The sequence below is a fragment of the Notamacropus eugenii genome, chromosome 1 (assembly GCF_028372415.1).
Source record: "Notamacropus eugenii isolate mMacEug1 chromosome 1, mMacEug1.pri_v2, whole genome shotgun sequence".
NCBI lineage: Eukaryota > Metazoa > Chordata > Mammalia > Diprotodontia > Macropodidae > Notamacropus > Notamacropus eugenii.
The window spans coordinates 674663187-674687196 of NC_092872.1; the positions used below are offsets into that span (position 1 = coordinate 674663187).

General features: G+C 38.7%; 1 protein-coding gene, 1 long non-coding RNA gene and 1 pseudogene across 5 annotated transcripts; 2 read left to right on the top strand and 1 right to left on the bottom strand.

The window, feature by feature from the left end:
* Positions 1-775: 775 nt before the first annotated feature.
* LOC140521131 (uncharacterized) lies at positions 776-2064 on the top strand. The gene is made up of 2 exons (XR_011972808.1): positions 776-862; positions 1945-2064. It is a non-coding gene; the product is annotated as an uncharacterized lncRNA (long non-coding RNA).
* NDUFAF7 (NADH:ubiquinone oxidoreductase complex assembly factor 7) lies at positions 1215-23977 on the bottom strand. Of its 4 annotated transcripts, none has more exons than XM_072635863.1 (10): positions 23895-23977; positions 19763-19926; positions 15851-15931; positions 13149-13259; positions 10695-10908; positions 9686-9744; positions 8906-9016; positions 3652-3795; positions 2475-2648; positions 1215-1768 (listed from the first exon to the last, which is right to left on the bottom strand). In XM_072635863.1, exons 1-10 carry the CDS (start codon positions 23947-23949, stop codon positions 1565-1567), a joined length of 1317 nt encoding a protein of 438 aa, XP_072491964.1. In that variant the 5' UTR covers positions 23950-23977; the 3' UTR covers positions 1215-1564. The 4 variants fall into 4 exon arrangements, with proteins under 4 accessions (XP_072491964.1, XP_072491965.1, XP_072491966.1 ...); XM_072635864.1 differs by lacking the exon at positions 23895-23977 and adding an exon at positions 23244-23304; XM_072635865.1 differs by lacking the exon at positions 23895-23977 and adding an exon at positions 20914-20968.
* On the top strand, positions 21198-21756 carry LOC140521130 (vesicle-associated membrane protein 4 pseudogene; annotated as a pseudogene).
* Positions 23978-24010: the final 33 nt, after the last annotated feature.

Below are 24010 nucleotides of genomic sequence, written 5' to 3' on the forward strand. Positions count from 1 at the left end.
TTATTAAAGAAACTGATTTTAAAATTGTGCTGAAAGTAATTCCGTCTGTAGTACACAACAACAGACTTTGAGGACAGTATTCTTCATCATTTCATGAAATCTGAGTTAAGGATCATTTTTTGCTATAGTTCCTAAACTAAAACTTACCCTCAGCTGCAGCAGTTACCACAGGACTTAGCACAGCCTGAAGACTTTAATAAGGAAATGAACTTTTTATATTGGGGCAACCAATTATGAAGTGACAAGGGAGATAGATTATGGACTGTGAATGTATTGGAACGAGGAACTCCTGGATGAGGAAGCTCTGTAATCAATGTAAGTGAATACTTTTCATCCACACAGTCTTGGTGAGTTGTCTACAACATGGTGTCAAAATCAAGATACCATAACATTAGGATCCCTGCCGACCACATCCTGACAGTTTTGAAATGTGATCATCTGTGTTTCATGTTATTTCAGTTTTTCTCAGTTTCCTTTTAATCTGGCTCAGGAGGCACTCAGGAGTGTTGTGGGCTGTGTGTGGTGGGCTCTGGCCTGGATCACTGAGGTTAGTTGAGTGACTAATCGGGGTCACACAGCCAGCATCATTCAGAAGAAAAATTGGCCTATTGGTTTTGAGGGCAATTGACTTTCCTGACTTTTAAGTCATTATCAAACAATTACAGAACTGAACAATACTCAGATTTCTTTTCTCTCTTATGTTCTGAGGGGCTAACTTTACAAAATTCTCTGACCAAGTCTGTTTTTTCTTTTAATAAGTGTGGAATACACATACATACTCCATCCCACTTCTAACACGGGAATGTCCTTAGTCAAGAAGGCATCACACAAAGATGGGCTTTTAATCTTTCTTTAGAACAAGGTATGGGTAATTTGCTCCTACTTTCAACTCATAAAACAAGTTTTTTTTCCTACTGAGCTAAGTGCTAATGTGACATGACTTATTTATAGCAGTCCTGTTTTGGTTTTTGCTGTATTTTATTTTCAAGTCTGCATAAGTGTGATGAATATTTTTTGTGCTCACTTGTCCTGTAAGCTGAAGTTCATGTAAGATGTTAAACATAAAAATTTGGAAGCTAGAAAATAGGGGAGTGTGATTCAACTTGGAAAATTATTTCTACTAAGTACTGGAATTATTTCCACTAATTAGTACTATTTACCTTATTTGCTACTTAGAAGCCTCAATTCTAAGAGTAACAACTGAAGAAAAAAAATTAGTTATCAACTAATTTTATTAATGAAAGGAAATTCCCATTCTCATAGTAAATTCACTTACACCTAAAACAAAAGATATAAGTACAAACACATTCGTATCCAAAATCCATACAAAATTTCAGTATTTCATAATGACATTTTCAGAAGCAAACCCTTCGTAAGTTAATTTTTATTAATAGATGATAAATTAATGTATTTTGAGATAATTTACTGTAGTACAAATTTGAAAACTAAGTTTCTTTAGTTTTCCTTTCCGTGTGTGAGGAACTCAAAATGGGGAAGGAGGTACATGGGAGGTTGTGGGAAGGAGGTGAGCATGCAGCGAAGAGTTAGAGTCCAGGCTGAGGTTTCACTTCCAAACAAGGTCTCCAAAGCCAGCTACAGGTGAGGGTAATGATTTTGATTGGCACGTGTTTCCACCTGAAAGTCTGTGATGTGGTAGTAAGGCAAAAAAATTAAACCGTTCTCCCATCTTCTTAGGATTCATTAGCATGTCATAACCATGAATTAGCTGCTGCCGTGTAGCAGTGTCACTTGAATTATCCAAAAGAACCTGAAAACAAGATGTTTTTCTTAGCAATAAAAACCTATTGACATTCCCCCAAAATTGGTTTACTAGTTGTCTGGTACGAACTGCATTATTTTCCAATCAAAGAGAGGAAAGCATGCACTTATTTGCCATGTTTTGGTATTTAAGAGTTCTGTTTTTTGTTCTCTTCTCTTCTCTAGGAACTCAAAATAAGGACCTAAGGAAATAATTCAGGAGTGAATGTAATAGTCCTACATTTTAGGTATTCTCTAAGTGTTAAACGTTCTCATTTGGAATAAAATAACATTTTTCAAATAGAACACTACTGACAAAATGGTACTGAGTTTTGTATGATGATATGAATTCCATTAAATTCCATGTTTTAACATAAACATGCATAATTATAGCTCATATCAACATAAAGAATTCTACAAAATACTATATACTCACCTGCAATTACTGTTACATTAAGACATCTTCAAAACTATTAGCGCTACAAACTACTTAGATAATTGACTGTTAACAACTTTAGTCTCTCATTTTACAGATGAGAAAACTGAGCACAAGAAAGATGAAGTGATATGCCCAAGCCCAAACTACTGGTTTATAGCAGAACTAGATGGAGCTAGAAGCCAAGTCTTCTTTACATTCAAGAGATTTGTTTAAAGTATTATGTGGTAAAAAGATTTACAAAACACGCGGTGGGCAACAAGAAACAAGAAACCATTACCTTCAATCGAACATCAATGCCCATATTTTTTAAAAAATTCTGTTGCTGTATGGGTCCCAAGGAGGCCACTTTCCCTTGAGTCATTCTACGCAAGTAGCTGAAGTCTACATCAGCAGTTAGGTCTGCTGTTCCTGGGGCAATTAAGACATCATGAAGTTTGTGACCACAAAAACCCTTAAATATAATTAAGGAAATTATTAGTTTTACTCTTTGTGATTACCAAACTGTAAGAACAAAAATGCTATCATTTTTAAGTACATTGTACTTAAACCAGTGCACATTTTAAAATACACTTAAAAACAAGGATTACAAAGAAGCCAATTATATTAAAATACAGTCACCAAAACCTTTTTTTTAAGGTTTACAAAACTTCAAGTTAAGAAACCCTTCCTTAATGGCATTCAGCAGCTTAGGAGTAAAAGCAGAAAAGTAGATGGTTGAGATGATACAGGACTAGACTGCTAGTCCAAGCAAGCAGGAAGTCCCAGGAGGAGGCCAGTGGGGAGCTGAACTCCTTAACCATCTCGTGAAAACTTGAGAAGAGGGAGGCCAGGCAGGCACCAAAGTAGGCATTATGGTAGGTAGTGGGATACACAGACCTAAGAGATAGAGAGCTGCCCTTCAGGAATTGACATTCTCTTAGGGACAGGGCACACATTGCAGAGCTCATCAGAGAAAGGGCCTCAGAAGCCACAGATTGTGCGTAAAGCCACAGGGCATAAACTGTCACATCCTCCCAAAAAACAATGCTAATGTTGATTCAATTATTGTTTCCTGATCAAAAGCTCAAAAGTTAGAGCAGCAGGGCAGATGGTGACTAGGTCTTGCTTGTCTTTGTAAATGGCTGGATCAATTAACCAACCAGACAGTAAATAGGTATTAAATGTGCTCTGCCCTATGTTAGGTGCTGGAGATACAAAAATGAAAGTCATTGAAGAAACACCATGTGCACATATAAGCACTTACAAAATAAGAGTTGGGGATGGAAAGGGACAACAGGGTTTGGGGTAGGACAGAAGGACTATCATTGTTGAGAGCTTTCAATTTGTATGAGTGAAAAAGACCCACATGAACAAAACTGCATAACTCTGAAGTACTTAAGATAAAAAATAAATTTGCTTTTACGATAAATATGAACCCTGGTTGTTAGTAGACAGTATTACTATGTCAAACATACTCTGAAAGTGTCCATCTTTGTCCCATCATGGCCATAATCAGCAATCAGAGCAGCACCCCCATTTTCTTCTATACGTTCGGAAAGGACCTGAATGATAACACTTGCATCAGGACACACTTCCACATGATCCCTCGTTTCCTTTGGCTAGCACAGATAAGAATGCAAAAACAACTGGTCAAAAGAGGTCATACAGAAAACTATCAGCATGGATATCTTTTCAGTAGTTTAAAAAATAATCTTTTAAGATGTCTTTTTTTAGTGCTCCTTTTAAGTTATTCCATATTTATTTATTTGTTATCTGGTATTTACATATTAGTAAAAAAACTATGGCTTCTTCTATGTAAGATTCTACTAAGTATCTGCATTACAGTTGCTAAAAGAATATTATTTTATTCAAATATACATGATTTAAACACATTCAGGACTATTTTAATTGTTACATAAATCCTCAAGTGATACAACCTACACCTTAAAATTATTACCTTTTAATTAACATAAGTGTCTGAGGGCCTCCAATTCCTCAAGATAGTTAATTCATAATTAAATGATAAGTAAACTCCAAGTATATTTTGAATTTCCAAAATTTCCGGCACAGTGGTGGGTACATAGTATCTCTTGATTTGAAATAGGAATTTATGATACTTATTAAACTTCAGTTAATATACCCTAGTTGCTGAGAATGATTAGTGTTGTTGTGAAAAAACAAGTTCATATACACAGACATACTAGTATATCTAAAAATATATACGTCCTACTCTTTACTGTAAACTTCTCCTGGCAATGGTCCTGATGGTTCTAGGCTGGCTTCACGTAACGTCCATTTCTTCCAACTCCAAGGACGTTTAGGTCAATACACAATCTCAAATTTTTATTAAGTCCAGTACTATGTGTATGCCTAGGAAAAGCAGCAAGTAGATGGGACATGTCACTTCTGCCAATTTTTTGTGTATCATGGAGAGTAACATTATTAAATGGGGTGTCCAAACAAGCACAAAGTTAGCCACATTATGGCCACAACAGAAATGATGCAGCCCTGCCTATCTACTCCCCTCCTCACAAGGGATACTTGAATGGTAACAGTCTCTGCTACAACCTACCTAGTGAGTGGGCATGTGCTCTTTGCTTGAAGACCTCTAGTAATAGGGCACTCACTAGGGCACAAGGCACCTGATTACAGAACATGAATTTATGTAAAACTTTATCCACCTTCCTGCAAGTTCAATCTGTGGTTCTTAGCAGTGCCTTCTGAGAATTAAAAAGAATGAGTAACCCTCTTCTACAACAGAACCCTTCAAGCAGTATGAGGTGGACAGAGCTCTGGTCTTGGAGGACGAGACACAAGTTCACATTCTGTTGTGGACATTTATACTATGTATACAGGTATGATCAAACAAGTATTTATCAAATCATTACTATGGAGTAGGCCAGGAGTGGGGAAACCTGTGGCTTCAAGGTCACATGTGACCTTCTGGGTCCTCAAGTGCAGTCCTGTGACTGAATCCAAACTTCACAGAAGGTTCCCCACCCCTGGGCCAAGGCACTATGCTTGGCACTTGGAGATACAAGAATGAAACAATCCATTTCTCAAGGAGAAGACAAGCATTATGTATATAAATCATAAATTCATCATAAATAGAAATGGAATATCTCTAGCAGGCTGGAGAGTCAGGAAAAGCTTCATACAGAAGATGTTTGATCACAAAGGAAGGGGGGAGACATGAGGGAAGGCATTTCTGGAATGTACATAAGTTAGTGCCAAGGCATAGAGCTGGGAGATGGGAATATCATGTGTAAGGAAGAGTTTGTCTGGATCACAAGAGTGTGGGAGCAGTAAAGTCCAATGAGCCTGGAACTCGAAGTTGGGGTCAGGATGTGTAGATCTTTAAAGCAAATCAGAGTTTACATTTTATCCTACAGGAAACCACTGGAATTGAATGCACAGGAGAATCACATATTCAATTCTGTACCTGAGGGAAATGACGTTAGCAGTTGTGTTAGGATGGACTGGAGAGGTGAGAGACTTGTGACAGGGAAACCAATTAGGAAGCTGCTACACTAACCGTGGTGAGCAGTGATGAGGGCCTGGGTAAATGGAGAGAAGCAGGAAGAAGAGAGAACTGCACCTGCCTCACTGGTCTGTTGGAAGGAAGCAATGAGATATCCCCCATACAGCACTGTGTAAACATCAAAGCCCCACTGAAGTAGTTGGTCATTACAATGACTGTTATTCATTCCTTTACATTGTACTTGTAACCTTCTGGGAAGTCCTTGTGATGTCACACCCGGAGTGCCCCCACTCACTCAAGAGTAACCACAAAATCCTCCATCACCATTTTACTTGCTTTGGGGAAGGCCCCAAGCTAGGAGGAAACATTCTCATAGATGCACAGAATGTTCATCGTGGAATAGACCATAGAAATCATCCAATAAATTCATTTTAATTAGGGAAGTTAACCAGGGAAATGAAGTGACTAATAAGAATGATAAATTATTTTCTGCCTGCTAATCTTATGCATCAGTTGATCAGAACAGACAAATTTTAGGGATTATGGGTTAAGTGTAATGGGAAACTGCTCATTATTTTTATAATTGCTTTTAGTAATAAACTAACACTACCGTATTTTATGAATATGAATAAGAATCTAAGGCTTTACATTAAAATACTTTATTTTTTTAGGAAGTAATCTTTGTTCTCTCAAATTCTTAATTATGGCTCCTTGTATGGAAATTCTTTGAGATAAAAAAGAAAAGAAAAAGATAGTTTACCAGAAAGGTAGATATGCTTGGGCAACTGAATCCTCTGTTAACAAACAACTTCAAGTCCTAGCATAAATTCTTCTGACTGGGCCACAAGATTAAGTGAACAGAAAAGAGTAATTACACTAGTAAGGTGGTTGACTTTTTGAAACATAATCTTAATATTGACTTAAATTAGAAGGAAGGGAAAAACATCTTCCCGGCAATACACATGGCTTAAGGAGGGCAGCTTGACCACGTTCCATCTTAAAAGAGAGAGAATTCTGATACTCAACAGTGAGTCTAAGGATCCAAAAGAATGGAGATGATACCTTTTAGACGGTAGCTCCTGGTTGTTTTCAAGAATCTTTACTGTAACAATGGAATGTGAACAGTGAGATGTCCATCTCTAGCTTCTTGACTACTAATAAGGCAAGGTCAGTATCATGTGGTATCTGTCTTTCTGTTCCCAGTTCCTAATACTGAAGTACTATGCACTTTATAAATACTGAGCTGAATTATTTTTAGGAAATATTGGAAAAATGTGAAAGTATGTACAATTGAAGGTATAGGATCGTCATAGATGTGGATGTGGACGGGGCCTTGGAGGTCATTTTGTCCAACCTTTCATTTTACAGATAAGGAAACTGACGCCCAGAGAGGCGACATATGTTGCCCAAAGTTATACAGGTAAGTAAACAGAAGAGCCAGAATTCAAACCCAGGGTTCCTTACTCCAAATCTAGCACCCTTTCTATTGATTACTGCTCTAAATATATCAGAAAAAAACAATAGAAAGTATTTTATTTAACGCACCAAAACAGTACTGGAGGTTTTGGTCAACTTACTAGAGTTCCCTTTAAAATGCCAGTTTGACCAGGGCGTGATTGCCATCTAGTGGCCAAGCTGAGTAAAGGGGCTTGAAAGAGGAGGTGATCTTGAACGTTGATTCTGATGGAAAAAAATGGTAATTTTCTGATGAAAACTAGAAACTGAGCAAATGCACTACATAATTTTAACACCCTTTAAAAATACTACGGGAAGAAAAAGCTGTTATTGCTACACATGTGCGTGTGTGTATATGTACCTACACATATACATGCATACACACATATATCTATTTATCTCTCTGTTTATATGGAAACAAAATATGTGTTCAGTCACTGGATCTTGGCTGATAAATTATATCACATTGCTGTACCACAACGAATGACGAATATGAAGAATTTCCAGGGACCTGTGTGAACACAGAATGAAAAAAAGCAGAAAAGAACAACATACACAAGGAATATGACAATAGACGTTGGCATCCTGCTGCCAAGGTTAATACCCTAGAGAGAAAAGAGCCTTGGAATCAGAAAACCTGGGCTTCAATCCCAGCTCTTTCAGGGGTGAGTGGGGGAGAAGGGAGAATATGCTTTTAAAGGGAAGCATCTGTTGTGTCAAAAATGTATCAATAATTTAAAAAATTAAAATTATGTGATTAAAAAAATACCATCTATACTATGCTTTCTCCTTTTCCCTACCCTGTGAGGATGTTGAAAGGAAAAGTCTGCCATCTCTAGTACGATTATTTCCCTTTTCCTCTTCTGAACTTCCCTATTCTTATCAAAGGCACCATCATGCTTCCCGCAGCCTAGGTTCATAATCCTGGCGTCATCCACATCTGCCCCCTTATTTCCACCACATGGCTGCTGCCTTAGTTCAGATCTTCATTGCCTCCTGCCTGGTCTATGGCGGCAGCCTCCTAAGTGGTCTCCTTGCCTTCAGGCTTCCCTCCTCCCCAATCTATTCTCCACCTGACTGCCAAAGGGATGTGCCAAAAGTGCAGATCAAATTCCAGTGACTCCCTACTAACACTTCTGGGATCCAATACAAACTCTTCTGATTGGCATTTAAAGCCCTGCACAACTTGGCTCCAAACTACCTTGACAGCCTTACTCCACATTTCTCCCCTCCATTCCTTCTGCTGTCCAGTCTATCTGGTCATACCCCACATTCCACCTCCAGCTTTTGCATGAGCTCTTCTCATGAACAGAATGCACTGCCTCCTCCCCTCTACCCTTTAGGTCCCCACCTTCAAAACTCAGTTCCAGGGCTACCACCTCCATGAGGTTTTTCTTCATCCCACTACCCCTAGATGCTACTGTCTTTCTTCCCACATTACCTTGGATTTATCTCAATAGATGCTGTGTATACTTATTGTGTATTTCCAGATGTGTATTTGTTGTCTACCTCTATAGAATTAGTTCCTCAAGGGCAGGAAGTATTTCATTTATGCCTTTGTTTCCCTAGTCTAGCACAGTGCTTGGCACATAGTAGGTGCTTTAAACTGCTTGCTGATTGACTAATTGATTGTCTGTGTTAGCTACATGTAAGTAGCCATAATGGAAGCTTACAAACTTCAAAGTTAAAAACAAACTTTTTTTTTCTGAAAGAAACTTTATAGCAAAGTTAATATGACTTTGAAGTCTCTCTTTAATTTAAATGAAGGAAAAAAAAAACCACCTTTCCCTTACCTGAATAAAAGTTTCTGCTGGGGTGGAAGAAGGCGCCAAAACAAATCTTAGTTTATCAGAATCTTGTGGATCAATATCAATGAACACTTCACGCCATCCTTGTGGGGTTTTCTAGATAATTAAACATACACTGGAGTTTGAGTTTTGTTTTCTAAGTGGCTTCCACCCTACAAATACTTTTTGTATGTATTCTGCTAGTGAGGTAAGACTATTGCCACAGCAGCCGTTATAGGTGAGAAGCAGGGGCAGCCACAGAGCAGAGAAGTGGTTATACATATTATGTAAGTGCTATATATGAATAACAAACATAACTGTAATTGCAAACAAAATAACTGTAATTGCTCTTAACATTAAAAGTACCAGTGCTCATATAATGCTACCAGATCTAAATTATCCCTATCAAAGAATGAGGAAAAATCAAAAAAAGATTCTAATCTCTGGAAATAATTTTTAATATTCTAAAAGAAAGTGCAGAAGCTATCCATATGCTATACTGGAACACAAAATACTCTTCCCCCTATGAATAATCAAATCCTCATAGAAATATGTGACTTTATCTTCCACTAAAATTTTTATAGCACCTTAATATTTTGTTACTCTTCATTTCTTGATTATTTATTCCCAAGACTTCAAAATTCGGTCACACAAACAGGAACTTCTGAAGAATGAGACTATTCAAGCATTGAACAGCTAATGTGATAACATAAGGTTATACTTTAATTCCATGTTAGATTCCCCCCTTGTTTAACAAATGTAGATGCAAAGTCTTTTCATCAGTACCTGAAACTTATGTACTGGGAGAGCATCAAAAAATTCATGCGCTAGATAAAAGCTGTAACCTGTTTAAAAAGAGAAAAGGAAAAGTACTAAATGTTTCAATATATTTTTAAAAAGTCCTCAAATCGTGCTTGTGGGAGACAGCTGCCCCACTTCTTGTGCTGCTGTGTGTCTCCATTATTATACTGCCCGGACTGACAGCAACCCTGTCTTCAAAAAGATCAAGTATGTCACCAGCTTAAAATAATGTCTATGACACAAGACAGGAAGGGACAGGTATTATTACCTTCGTTTGTGAAAGAATTGGGGCAACGAGAGGATAATGGGCAACAGGAATTCGTGTCTCTTAGAAGCTAAGATAACAACCAGGGCCTCTCAACTGCTGGTCTTCTAGTGGTGCCTGGCTTTCTCAACAAGCTGAGTCTTCTATTTACTACTAAAAATTACCACTGAGACTGAACTTCGGGGCTAACAAAAATTCTGTTCTAGGTTAAAACAGATGTTTTTAAAAGGAGAAAAAATAAAACTTACATATTAGGACTTTGCTTCCTTTGGTTATTATTGCCTTTGGCTACATCATCACCAGTAAGTATCAATGAAATCAATCAATAAATATTAAACACCTACTACATGCCAGGCACTGTATTAAGCACTAGGTATACAAATAGAGGCAAAAGACAGTCCCTGCCCTCAAGGAGCTTACAATCAAATGAGGAACCTTATACTCTATGACCAGTAGGATGCAAACTAGAGGAAATTGTAATTTTTAAAACCTTTTTTACATATTAAATTTGTAAAACAGCATGGCCTTAAGTGTAAAAAGTCAATTTTCTTTATAAGATGCTCTTTCCTAGAAAAGAATACCCCTCAGGTAAGGCCTTGGTATGTTATATAGTATAGTATATACATAGTATATACATACATTTTTTAAGATAAAAAAGTCACTGTCATTTTTGGTTATTGTGAGGTGCCCTCCTCAAACTGCTTCTGCCAGTCAATCCAAACTCATTACCTCGTGGCACATCTTGCAGACTCCGGTACCAGGAAATGGGAATTCCAGACTTAGTGATACCTTTCATGTACACTGGTGATTCAGCATCACGCTCTAGGGCAACTGTCTCATCAGTCAGTGTCAGGGCTTGGATTTCACTTAATTTCTGGCTTACTTCCACCAAATGTACAGAAATGTCACAGTTTTTCAGCACAGATCCAAGCTGATTGAAGACCTAAATGTATAGGAAGAAATATATTAGCAAAATTCAATATACTTTGCCAGTCAGTGGATTTTCAAGTTTCAATTCTACTTATCTCAATAAGTTAAGTTTGGTTTTACAGAAAGGATGCATCAAGAAGCTTGTAAGATACCACTAGAAACATTATTTACATTTCCAAAAAGGGTGTGAGTCATATCTTGCTTTGCAACAGCAACGTTCTTGCATTTATTTTGTTTGTTTTAAATCCCTTATCACAGACAAAACAATTATCATACTGGAAAAATCTAACATCATAATTTATATTCAGTGAGCCTTTTTTTCTAACTGAATAGTGAGGACTAACAGAAACAAATAAACTCATGGGTTCCAAAACAGCATGAACACAAAAAAGTTTACCAGACTTTTTTTTAAAATCACAAAATATCATACAGACTTAAAAATAAAGGTTTTCTGAACATTATGAGCAAATGATCATGTCGCTTGAGGAAATGCTCGAGAGGTGGGGCACTGCTTGTGGACACTTTCTGGTAGCAGGCAGGTGCCCAGCCCTCCCTACTGGAAGATGAAGGAAGGAGTCAGGCACCGCTCCTCTCAGCCCTTCTCTACTTGATCCCTGTCTGGATCCTGAGGCCCCAGCTGCCTCCTTCTATCTTTTTTCATCGATATTAACTCCCCTTGTAAAGAGAAGGGGTGAGCCCCAGGACCCTAGTCCCCAACATCTGGGACCTTAGATATCTTTATCAGCCAAATGATCCAAAAGGCCAGAGAGGGAGAAGCCAAGGGACCTGAGTCCCCAGGACTACAGACCCAAGGGTCTTCAAAAAGGCCTCACAAAAGTTTCACTTTTCTTGATCTTCTTTCTCCCACCTCTATCTCGTCCAACAGATGGAAAAAGGGGCCTGGGGCCAAACATTCCTCTTTTCCTGTTGTGTTCCAGGTGTAGCCCTAAGGAATATACTGAGTGGTGGAATTTAGGAAAAGCTCTTCTCCATCAGATACCTTGTTCCAGTGAATGAGCACTGCATTTGGAGCAGAGGTCATGGGTTTAAATTCCACCTATACTAACTTTGTGATCCTCAGCAAGTCTAAACAATTTTGGGCCTTCATTTCCTCCTATGTAAGATGACAAGGTTCAAACTCAAATCTCTGATCCTATGATCTCCACAGATATTTGAAAGTGTCAGCCATTTGAAATTCATTTGGGTTGGTAAGGCAGCCCTCACAAGATGAACAAGGGAGCAGCTGAAAGTTGCAAAATTTTCACTTCTGCATCTTTTAAACAATCTGTGTTATTACTGGGTGGGCACTTCCTCCACCAACCCAAGCAGGCTGAGGTACCACCTGTGACCAACTCTATGGTGAAAGAACCTCCAAAATGACCTCAAGAGGTCTGTGGATCACAGACAGACTGAAGTTTGTCCCAGGGACCATATGTGAAGTCTTTCCAGTTTGAGAGGACTGGCCATAGCTTGCATTTCAGAAACCCAAGGTCACTTCCAAACAGTGAGGTATCACAGGAAGATTTTAGGAAGCCATTCACATCTTAATCAGATCACTTTCTTAAGACTTGACTGAAGTGAAGTGAAGGAACGTTTCAGATTGGGAGAGAAGATAAAAGCAAAGTACAGGATCCTTTGAAACAGGCCTGAGTGGGGCACTACAATGGGAATTTTGGACAAAACAGAACACTGGGCTTTTGAGGAACAAAGGCAAGGGAAAGGAGATTCCTACTTCCCAATCTTGCCAAAGATAGCTATGCCTCCTCCCATCTTCCCGAAGATCAAGAAGGTTTGTCTTTTAACTTGTCAGATTTCTAATTCCACTCTACCGTCACTTTACCTAGAGTTTGGCAGGAAAAGTGGGATGGATGATGATGTTCACAAAACTTAGATGACACCATGAAAGGGTATAGGCACAGCACTAGTTTTGTAGACAACTATGAAAGTGCAAATAAGAGTATATCATGCTATGCACAGCTCTGCATGCATGCAGCTTAGTGAGAAATCAGTGCATAAATATTTTTATACATTTCTATACACATACAAGTAAAGCATAACACTGATAAATGTAGAACTCATTTCAGTCTCTTGCAACTATTATAGATAGTAAGTTTTCAGACATTAAGTAACAGCTGGGAAGAATGAGACAACACAATGAGGGATAAGAGCAATGGAAATTACATTTTCAAATTCAAATTGGGAGTTAGCGAGATTAAACTACATAAGACTTTAAGACATCCTAAGGTTACCTACCCTCAAAATATCACCAGTAAGAGTGCCCCTACCTGGGCCGAGTTCCACCAACTGGAAAGTGGAGCTTTTTCCAGTGGCCAGCCATTCACTAATACACCATATCCCTAGTAACTGTGGGGAGAAAAAAAAAACATTTAAATAAGCATAAGAACCTATATATTATGCCTTACATTTATAGAACAGCTCACAAATATAATTTGAAACAAAATGTCACAAAACCACCATTTCTCCTCAAGTAAACAAATGTTTTTTTAGGGAGCAATAACTGATTTTATTGTATAAGATATAGCAGCTGTGTAGTAAAACTTAATTAGTTTGAAGGGATTTTTTTTTTAAAGTTTAATCCATGGTATCAATTTAGTTTCACATATAAAATTTTTCATAAAATTATACTTTATATTTTCATTTGAATATCTCACTTAAATTTCCTGATGCAAGAAAAGGAAATCACAAGTGGGTATAAACATGAGCAAAACATAAAACAGAATATCTACTTTACTATGACCTCCTAAAACAGGTCAGTTTTCTCAGCTGTATTGATTTTAAAAATGAATGCCATCTATACATTACAGTTAAACGTAAATTATCTCCACCATATTTGCATAAATTAAGTCCTGGTGAATATATATTTTATAACAGCTTACAGCCATCAAGAACTATTAGTCAAGTAATATGCTAAACTATAAGGAACTAGGAGGAAACAAAAAATTTCATATTTGTAAGTTTCTGTGAATGATCACAATTATTAGAAAGAAGTCCACATCGATTACCCTATCTAAAAGTGTATGTCTAAGTTAAGCTGTCAAAAGGAAAAGGACACTCTTTATAATGTGATTTAAAAAATATGGAAGTCAATCTTATATACCTCAATTGTAAAAATTTCATTTTAAGAAAGACAATGACCATTTCATAATTTATTTAAAACCTGTTCTGATTTGAAGAGTTCTAAAAGTTTATACATCCTTATTGCTGGAAAATTTGAAGACAATTATAAATAGCGATGGTAATGAATAGTTTGCCTTTCATCTACAGTAATACATTGGGGTTTTTTAGTAGTTGACCATTCCACCAAAATTAGCAATATCTATATAGTATATACAGTAATACCTCATTTAACTTGCATCATCAGAAAACACACTACCCTTTACAAGTGAAACACATTTTCCAATAAAAAGTTTTGTTTTTTTTTAAATGTATGAGATACTTCTCCCACCGGCTTAAACAAAATGATACAGGTTAACAAAATAGTCTTACTACTTTATAATCATATCTCCAATACCAAAGGAGAACTGACCTGTTTTTGGTAATTTATCACAAAAATCAATTTACTACTGGTGCTGATACACTGATGCTACCAAGATACACATGGCTTTTTATCCTGAAGTCTAATTTCTGCTATAGATTGTTGTTTAGTCAATTCTTATTATTTCTATTCTGCTTTGTTCTCTTATATGCAAATAGCTATATAATGACCCCTCCTATACAATCAGACTCCCAATGACTGAGGAGGCTAGAAGACTGACCAATTGAGAGAAGTTTTACTATACTTTTTTAGATGTCTATGGAAAACTAATCTAGACTTGCATCATTGTGCCCAAGTGCTATGTTTGTATAATTCTACCATAATTAGCATTGCTTTTTGGGGAGGACAATAAACAATTTTTTAAGAAATTCATGAAAAGAAATATTCTGTATATACACACACAGAATATATATTAATACAAACACACACACACATGCATGCAACTGTTAACACTTGTTTTGGAAATCTGAAATTCTTCCAATGTGACTGACACATTAGGGAACAATCTGAACAAAGCATGAATTTCACATTTGCTTCTACTTAATTTCTTCCAAGAGAAAGAGCAAGAATGCAGAAAAGTGCACCACTTTCATAATAATTCACAAGCTATAAACTTTCCAATGCTCTCTTCTATGAACTTCAGGCCCTTTTCAAGGTTATGGACCACATTTATTACATATCTTCTGGTGCTGTAGGATCTGTGGGCAGAGAAAGACTCGTCCACAGTGACACACCTTCCTCTATGGCTTTGGGCATAGAATTGTGGTCTGGCCAATTTTCTGCTATTTTTGTCAGCTTGGTCCCTATGTGAACCTGGCAGGTCAAGTAACTTCTCAAGATTAGGGACAGACCAAGGTTGCTGCCACTGTCATTATGTATTGTAGTATTCGTGTATTTCTCAACTATTTAACATGTTAAAATTGTATTACCATTTTTGTTAGGATCCTGCCTTTTTCTTAATGAGTCACTGATGAAGTTTCTGAGTGTTGTGTAACTTTCCTATTTGCCCCACAGACTCTGGTTTTTATTGTTAATTTTGCACAGCACAGTGCGTTTTGGAAACCCATATATTACATTATAGCAGAACTGACTGTAAGTGTACATATAACTAAACAAAAATTTCATTATAACAACATTTACTTCAGATTGAAATGTGATATAAAATAGATTCATCTTTGCAGAGGATAGTATAAAAAAGTTATAATGTGTGTGTTTATATTCACAAGTAGAAACATGTATACATATAAACATACATTCACATTACTAGGTACATCACAGCCTTAAAGTGTATGCCATTTTTTTCTGGCCATGGGGAGTCAGTTTCATTTTTTTACATTCACATTTCACATGACAAACTTTGATACTGGATTCACTTTTACAGTTGGTATAAAATGTTTACCTCTCCAAAGATCTGACTTATTTCAGGTGAAGTGATAAAGTCTCCTCTTTCTCCTATCACATCTTGGTATACATAGTAGCCCTGAAGAAGAAAAGATATGTTAGAAAAATGTAAAATTTATACTGAAATAATGCTTTTCTTTGATTTGGAAAAATTCTTCTCAACTATTCTGCTAAAATACATACATATACATATGTGTGCATATGTGTAAGAGAGAAGAAGAGAAACAACTAATCACAAAGAAATCCCTCCAATAAAATAATCAATTTTTAAAAAGAACTTAAAGGTCTCTCTGTTTAAAAATCATAGCGATCCTTTCTATAAGTGATGGGAAGCCATCCTTAGTAAAATAACCACTTCCTTTGCCAGCAGGCACAGCCTGCCATTTTCCCCTGTTTTGTTCATTATATGATGGACGGTCAGAACACTTGTTTCTTTTATTCCCTGCTCTGCTGCTGGCTTAAAGTCAAGAACTTACTGAATCTTGCTGGGTTTCAGTTCCCTAGTCTACAAAAATAAAGATGAAAATGTCTTTCTCTGTTTCACATAAAAATGAAAAATATAAATACACATCTTTATCAATTAACTGTAAAATTTTAAAAGAAAATTTTTATAAACACTGTAATGCCACCCAACATTCCACAGTAACTCAAGTCCTATTCTAATCAGGTACCAAGCCCTTTTGCTTCTTCATTGATGTCTCATTCATTCCACAAACACTGACTGAGTACCTCCTACCTGCAAGGCAGATCTGGCTTTTTTTTTTCATTCTGGCATCACTATTCTACCACTCCATCCTTTGGACCACCTTCCTTACTGGCCTTTCTGCCTATTTTCTCCCCACTCTACCCATCTTGTACCACCATGTTCAAATTCAACTTCCTAAAACATTGTTTTTATTTTACTGCCCTGCTTAAAACTTAACTCTCATTTTCTATTCCTAACTCCTTAATTTTGTATTCAAAGCTCTCCCTTTTCAAGTCCCAATCTACCCTTCTAATTTTTATTTTTTTGATATTCTTCAACATGGGACCTCCACTGTATCCAGGTTAATCTGCTCAATGTCTCCTAAATACACTTTGGTCATCCCAGCCTCCTATACTTGTGTTCTAATTGTTTCACCCTGTTCTGAATACCCTGCTTTCTCCTCATTAATATCTAATATTTGTCATGCACAGACCCTGATCACAGCACTCCTCTGCTCAAAAATCTTCATTGGCTCCTATTCAGAGACTGTCACTTCTTGAATAAAATTCAAAATGCTTCCTGACCTTTGAAGCTCTCTGCAATTCAGAGGCACCTTACCTTGCCTGTCTTGTCTCATCTTACTCCCTTCAACTTATCCCACATTCCACAAAACCACACCACCTTATTACCTCAACAAACTGATGGGGTGCTTGGGTGCCTGTGCTTGGACCTCAATTCTAAAATCACATTTCTCTCGAAAAAATCACATTTCTCCCTAGCCTCAAAACACCATCCCAGGTAGTTTCTCTCTAGTCCAAGAACAGCCTGCCCCAGCAAAAACTGTTATCTCCCTTCCTACTACAGCAGCCAGCTGCATCTATAGAAATGACTAGTTTGAACCAGGAGTGTACTGGCTGACCAGGCTGTGCACTGGGTCATAACGACATTTACTACTCACTGACCAATCATTTGTATCCTAGACTTAGATTTATGTAAACTCCCTTAAATTTATCTTTTCTAACAAGAGATTGATGAGAGCAGCTTGGTGTTACTTAGTCAGTCCTGACCATTAGTTGACTGAGTAACATTTCGGGCCTAAACCCACAACTCCATGTAGCACCCCCTGTAGTTCTTAGATGTGCTTTTCTAAAAGGAAAGCAACTTCTGAGGGGTCAACACTCACTTTAACCAAGTACATATATCATTCACTTAGTTCAGGGGAAAAAGTCAGCACCCTGAACTTCAGAGAAAATACAGAGAAACAAAGATCAACAGACAGGGCTTCCAACTCTCTGACTGTATGCAATACATACATCACAGATCAATAGACAAACCTGACTGTCTGACCACATACACACAGTTACCAGAGAGAGAAGCACTAACATCTAGGTTTTCAAAGCCAGGGGGCTCCTTAGTGGCTGCCCAGTCTCATCTGGTCAAACAAACACTTCCAATGAGTAAGCCCCAAAACAAAACCTCACCTCAGAGTATATATATACTTTTCAGAGCCAGAGTGCATCACAACCCTTGAGAACCAGTGCCTCATTAGAAATTAACAAAAGGTGTGGGCCTTCCTACAAAACAAATCTCCCTTAACCAAACTTCTCTTAATGGGTAGGGAAGATCTTTAGCTCTCATAATTACCATTATGTACACTTGCTTGGGCTATTTCCCAACGAACTCTGGGTAAAATATGTACACAATAAAAACTAAAAGTACATGTTCCTTTAAGACCTAATCACTCCTTAACCACTCCCTAATCCCATCCTGAATCACCAATCATTACACTTGGCATATGTTATGCTACAGAATATCATATATAAACTTTAACTGTACCCCTCTAACACTGCAGTTTCCCTAAGAACTCTTGTCCGCTGAAAAGCATAATAAATCTTTACTGACCTCAAGAATGCTTAAGTCTGTGAATTCTTTTCCAGACGGCCTACTAAGGGAACTCCAGTCTTGGGGTTCCTCCACCACACTGTTCTATGCCTAGAATCTCTCCAACTCCCTCTCTTGCCTGTTAAATTCCTATCCATCATTTAATATCCAATGAAAATGCCTCTTCAAAAAGAATTCCTTGGTCCACCCCAGTCAATAATATACCCCAGTCAATAATATTCTTCTCTTTTGGATCTCAAAGAATATTTTACTTTACAACTTGCTAATGTGCTTATTATGTCACAGTTTTTATTATACTGTGAATAATTCTCTACTACACTGTAAGCTACATGAGCACAGGGACCATGTCTAATTAAAATTTTCTATTTTCCCCAGTTCCTAGCACAGTACTCCACATACAACAAATATTTGAATGGATAAGTCAGTGAATGAATAAATGACAATAATCCTTATCTACCTTTCAAAGGAAGGCCTATCTTAGAATTTGCTGCCTCTGTGAAGGGCTCGTTAGTGAGGATGCAGTGATGCCAACCTTCTCTAAACTCTCCATTTGAACTGTCTATATGACTCCCCTGGTACTTATATGCTACCTTGTTATATTATTTATTTGTTATTCTGTGTATTTTATCTCCACAATGGAACCATAAGCACATAAAGGCAAGTGTCCTATCTTCCACTACGTTTCTCTTGGCAGTGAGCACAGTGCTTTGCACAAGGCAGGTGCTCAGAAACAGAATGACACCCCAGTGAATAGGTATTTTAAACTGTTCTTAATTCAAGTTGTTGAATTAATTACAACAGTATTAACAAATGATGACCTCTTGTTTTAGACTCTTCCCATTCCAAGTAGTTATTTAGTTGGCTGTTCCTTTACTCAAGGATATGAATGCCTTAATCAAAAAGAACTTTACTATACCACTGGGCAAGGAAGGAAAAAACCGGTAATAAGGAATACCTCCACTTTGTGATTTGAGGGGCAGTGAAAGCCCCCACTCTGAGGGGGGGGGGGGGCTTTCCCTCACTTGCCTACTGAAACAATCTCTTATCTTCAGACTTAAAATGCCCACCATTAAATTCATACTCCTGAGTTACCTCAAAGGTTGAGGCTAATGTCTCCAGAAGGCTTTACTATATGTCAAAATAGGGAACAAGGAAGCTCTTATCTATCTTGCCTGGTTTCAACTAATCTATGAGATTAATTAGCTGAGATCTTGAAAGACAGATAATATGCCAGAGATTTAGGACCACAATATAGAAGGCTATATCTACAGTAATTTTGCCTAAGGCTAGACTAGTATAGAAGGACAATGAGACCTGGGTTACCTTTGCTGGGTTAGTCAAGACTTCCTTCATGTATTCAGCCACTGTAATAGGACCAGTTGCCTTTATTTTGTATATGAGGTGCCGCAGCATTGGGGTAACAGGATTGCTTTCTGCTGACTCCTTTCCTGAGCTGAAGTACTTCACTTTCCAAAGGAAAGGAATAACTGTAAACATTTTTAAGACAAACAAACAAACAAACAGAACTAATTAATACCATTCCTACCTACTGAGGTTTTTTCAGGTTTTTTAATTGCTTTGTGAAGGGACAACCAAGAAATAAACAAATAAAACACATGTCATCTAGGCTACATTAATACAAACATAGTGTCTAGAATCCTCCTTTAAAGTCCTACTAGGATGCTTAATCATGGAGTGGAGGTGACCTTGAATTCCTTAAGGCTGTCAGTTCTGGCAGGTTCAACAAAGTGCAAAAGTCTTTGATTAGTTGACATTTATAAAGCATTGTGCATCCATTATATCACTTGATCTTTACAAAATCCTTTTTGGGAGGTTTTAAGAATTGACTTGGAATGAACTATTGTCAGCTTTGATGTATTTAGTTCACCATCACCACTAAGGGCTGCCCATCAGATAGTGATCTTTGGGGGGGCTCTAGCTCATATTGTCTACTAAGCAGTGGAGAAGCAGCAATCTACATCCGTGGAGGAAACCAGACACAGTGATGACTTCTAAAGTACTTAAGAAAGGACCACTGTACTGTTACCATTAGATTCAAGGGCTGTGTTCAGGAAATACTTAAATGTGGATATGTCCAGAGGATGGAATCACAATAGTGAGAAGAGACCAAGTCATAGCAGCAACTGTTGAAGGAAGTGAATGTTTAACCTACAGAATAGAAGATTTGAGGGAGGTAGGAGAGAAGTGGGCTATAATCTTTCTTCATGTCACTGAGGTGCCATAATGTGAGTGTGGCCCCAGAGGGTAGAAGTAGGAGCAACGTGTGTAAGCTACAAGAACGCAGATTTTAGCTTAACCTAACTAGTTACAGTTTAGTCTATCCAAAGTAGTTGGGTGGTGCAGTGGCTAGAGTGGCAGGTCTGGAGTCCAAGGACTAAGCTTTCTGACCTCAAATCTGGCTTCAGACATTTTCTAACTGTGTGACCCTGGGTAAATAACTTAACCCTATTTACCTCAGTTTCCTCATCTATCAAATGAGATGGAGAAGCAAATGGCAAACCACTCCAGCATTTCTGCAAAGAAAACCCCAAATAAGGTTAAGCAGAGTCAGACATGACTGTAAAATGACTTAACAATAAGAAAACAGTTACCTAAGAATTGAAATTATCTAAAAATGGAATGATCTGCTTCAGACATGAAGTTAAGCATGATGCTTCCTTTCTTCTTCCTCCCCTTCCCTCCCCTGACCCAGTTCTGCCAGTCCAGCCTGGCCTGGCTCCGAGGGGCGACCAGAAGCCTCCCAGCAGATGCCCAGGTGGTGTATATCTGCCTCTTAAAGTTGGGAAAAGGAAAACAACTTTCTGAGTCATAAAGATGCCTCCTAAATTCAAGTGCCACCTAAATGATGATGATGTCACTGGTTCTGTCAAAAGTGAAAGGAGCAATCTTTTGGAAGAAGATTCAGATGAATAAGAGGATTTTTTCCAAAGAAGCCCATCTGGACCAAAATTTGGACCTCGGAATGACAAAATTAGGCATGCACAGAACCAGGTGGATGAAGTAATTGATGTCATGTAAGAGAATATTACAAAAGTGACTGAGAGGAGAGAGATTGGATGAGCTGCAAGACAGATCAGAAAGCTTATCAGACAATGCAACAGCTTTTAGCAGTGGATCTAAACAGCCTCAAAGACAAGTGTGGTGGTGTGGGTGCAAAGTGAAGCCCATCATGACTCTGGTTGCTGTCATCCTTTAGCTGGTGATTATCATTCCTATTGTCCTGAAATATCAGACTTGATTCAGTGACCAGAGATCTTCAATAAAACAGTTCTGGGACAATTTAAAAAGAAAGAAGATCGCTGCATAATTTCATGAAATATGTATATGACTTTCAAAAGTGTTTTTTCTCAAGAAGTAAAAAGGCAAGTGTCCAGTTCAAACTGGAGCACTGACAAGTTCCTGATTAGCTTCCTCCCCTTCACCAAAATATGCTCTCAATTTATTTTAAAACAGAAACATCTACTTTGCCATGTTACAGGAACCTAATGTGAAATGAGATACTTGCCAATACATTATTTATAAAAAAAGTAAAAACTGATGATGTTTATAATTCAACACAATTTTCTACTGTAAACTAGAGAGGTAGAGATTTATTGTATCAAATTCAGGGATAAGGTAAGTGGTAAGAAATGAAACATTATGTAGAAGGGTATGGAAACCATTTAGTTAATGATTACAAAATGTATAATTTTTCTCATGTAAAAAATTAGGTTTTGGAAATGGTTTCCATATATTTATGGAGAAACGAATGCTTTCAATACTGCTACTTTCAACTGTAACTAAAGACATTCCAGTTAACCTATTTTGCCGGTAAAAAAAAAAGTTAAGGATGACATATAGGAGACATATGGTTACCTGTAGCAGGGGTGGGGAACCTGTGGCCTTGAGGCCAAATGTGGCCATCTTGATCCTCAAGTGCAGCTTTTTGACTGAATCCAAACTTCACAGAACAATAAATAAATTCTTAATAAAAGGATTTGTTCTGCAAAACTAGGACTCTGTCAAAAGGCTTTACTCAAGGACCTAGAAGACCACATATGGCCTTCTACCCTGACGGGGTTGGGAAAAGGCAGAAAAATGCTGAATGTAGAGTTAGAGGTCTGTTTTTTGAATCCTGACCTGAGGAAGACATTTTCCCTTTCTAGGCCTCTAAAATGAGATTAGGCTCATTTAAGACTGTGATGTCCTTTTCAGCTGTAAATCTTTCCATGATCTCTGACCTCTGAGATCTCTTCCAGCACCATTATTCAATGATAACATCTGTAGTGCGATCTTTTCCCATTGCATCCACATTTCATAATCTGTTCAGTCATTAGTTAACGACTGAGGCCCACTTTATTTCCACTTCTTGTCTATAACCGAAAAATCCCGCTATAAATGTTTGTACTTATCAGTTCTTTCCCTCTGCCTATGACCTCTCTGGGGGATATGGTCAGCAGAAGTACTGGGCAGTGAGACCTTTAGTGACCTCTGCATGCAGTTCTAAGCAGTTCCCGAGATGGGCTGGCCCAATTCATCCTTCCACAGATAGTATATTAATCTGCTTGTTCAGGACTGAAAAATGACCGAATAACCACACAGTCCACGACATAGTGCGCGACACTAAGGTTGGCAAAGTGCCTTTACAAGCGTATAAACTGACACCCCACCCGATACTATTACTAGTCACATACATGCGCACAGATTACTATGGCTCATAAAGCGCCTCACAAACGCACGCTATCTGATATCTCTGCTACGATACGATAGGCCACACAACGCTCCGGTTTGCTAAGTAACTTACCATACACCACTACACGATGTCCCGTACCACACTAGTAACCTGGCCGTGCTCTGTCAATGAGATGACGTCATGTACTCTGACAGACCGCACACATCGCGCTCATCCTTAGATAATTAGACAGCACTTCGTCCACAGTCAGGCTACATACACGTTAGCTATCACTGCCATTTAATGTGAGGCTGCTCCGCACCAGGCGCTGCGCTGAGCCCTGGGCACGGCCTTCGGGAGCCCACCACACAACAGGCGGCGGAAAGGGGGCATGAGGAAAATGGGGGCGGAGCTGAAGCCCAGGGCGCGGCGGGCGACCCACGAGAAGGCTGGCATTCTGACCCTGCTACAAAGGGAGGCCGGGGAGGAAACACCTCACTTAAACTCAGGAGGACCCAAGCGGGTCGGCACTCCTGTCATCCCCCAGCTGAGGCGGCCAGCCGCTGGGGGCCGCTCCCCGGGTCGCCCAGCCCGTGAGCCTCCCTCCCCGAGGGTCACGAGGCACACGAGGGTCACATGCCACGTGTTTACCCCCAGATCCCGCTCCGGGGCCTGGCCGGCCCAATCGCGGAGGGGCACAGACCGGCGGGCTGAGCGCTTTGCGCCCCCTCCTCCCCTCCCAGTGACCCGCGCATCCGCTGGAGGGGCGGGCCCGAATCTCACCCGCGCGCCGGGCCGGAGGAAGCAGCCTCGCGCGGGCCCTCAAGAGGACGCTCATGCCGAATGCCAGGTCGCAGCACGCGCCAAAAACCCTCGGCCGCCTCAGCAGCAGGAGCGGG

What these genes read in the sequence shown, in the direction of transcription:
- NDUFAF7 (XM_072635863.1), bottom strand. Translation starts at nt 23,949, where the DNA reads ATGAGCGTCCTCTTGAGGGCCCGCGCGAGGCTGCTTCCTCCGGCCCGG. An exon ending in TCCCAGTACATAAGTTTCAG is followed by an intron (nt 9,017 to 9,685) that starts GTACTGATGAAA and finishes TTAATTATCTAG; the next exon opens with AAAACCCCACAAGGATGGCG. An exon ending in CAGCAGAAACTTTTATTCAG is followed by an intron (nt 3,796 to 8,905) that starts GTAAGGGAAAGG and finishes TATCTGTGCTAG; the next exon opens with CCAAAGGAAACGAGGGATCA.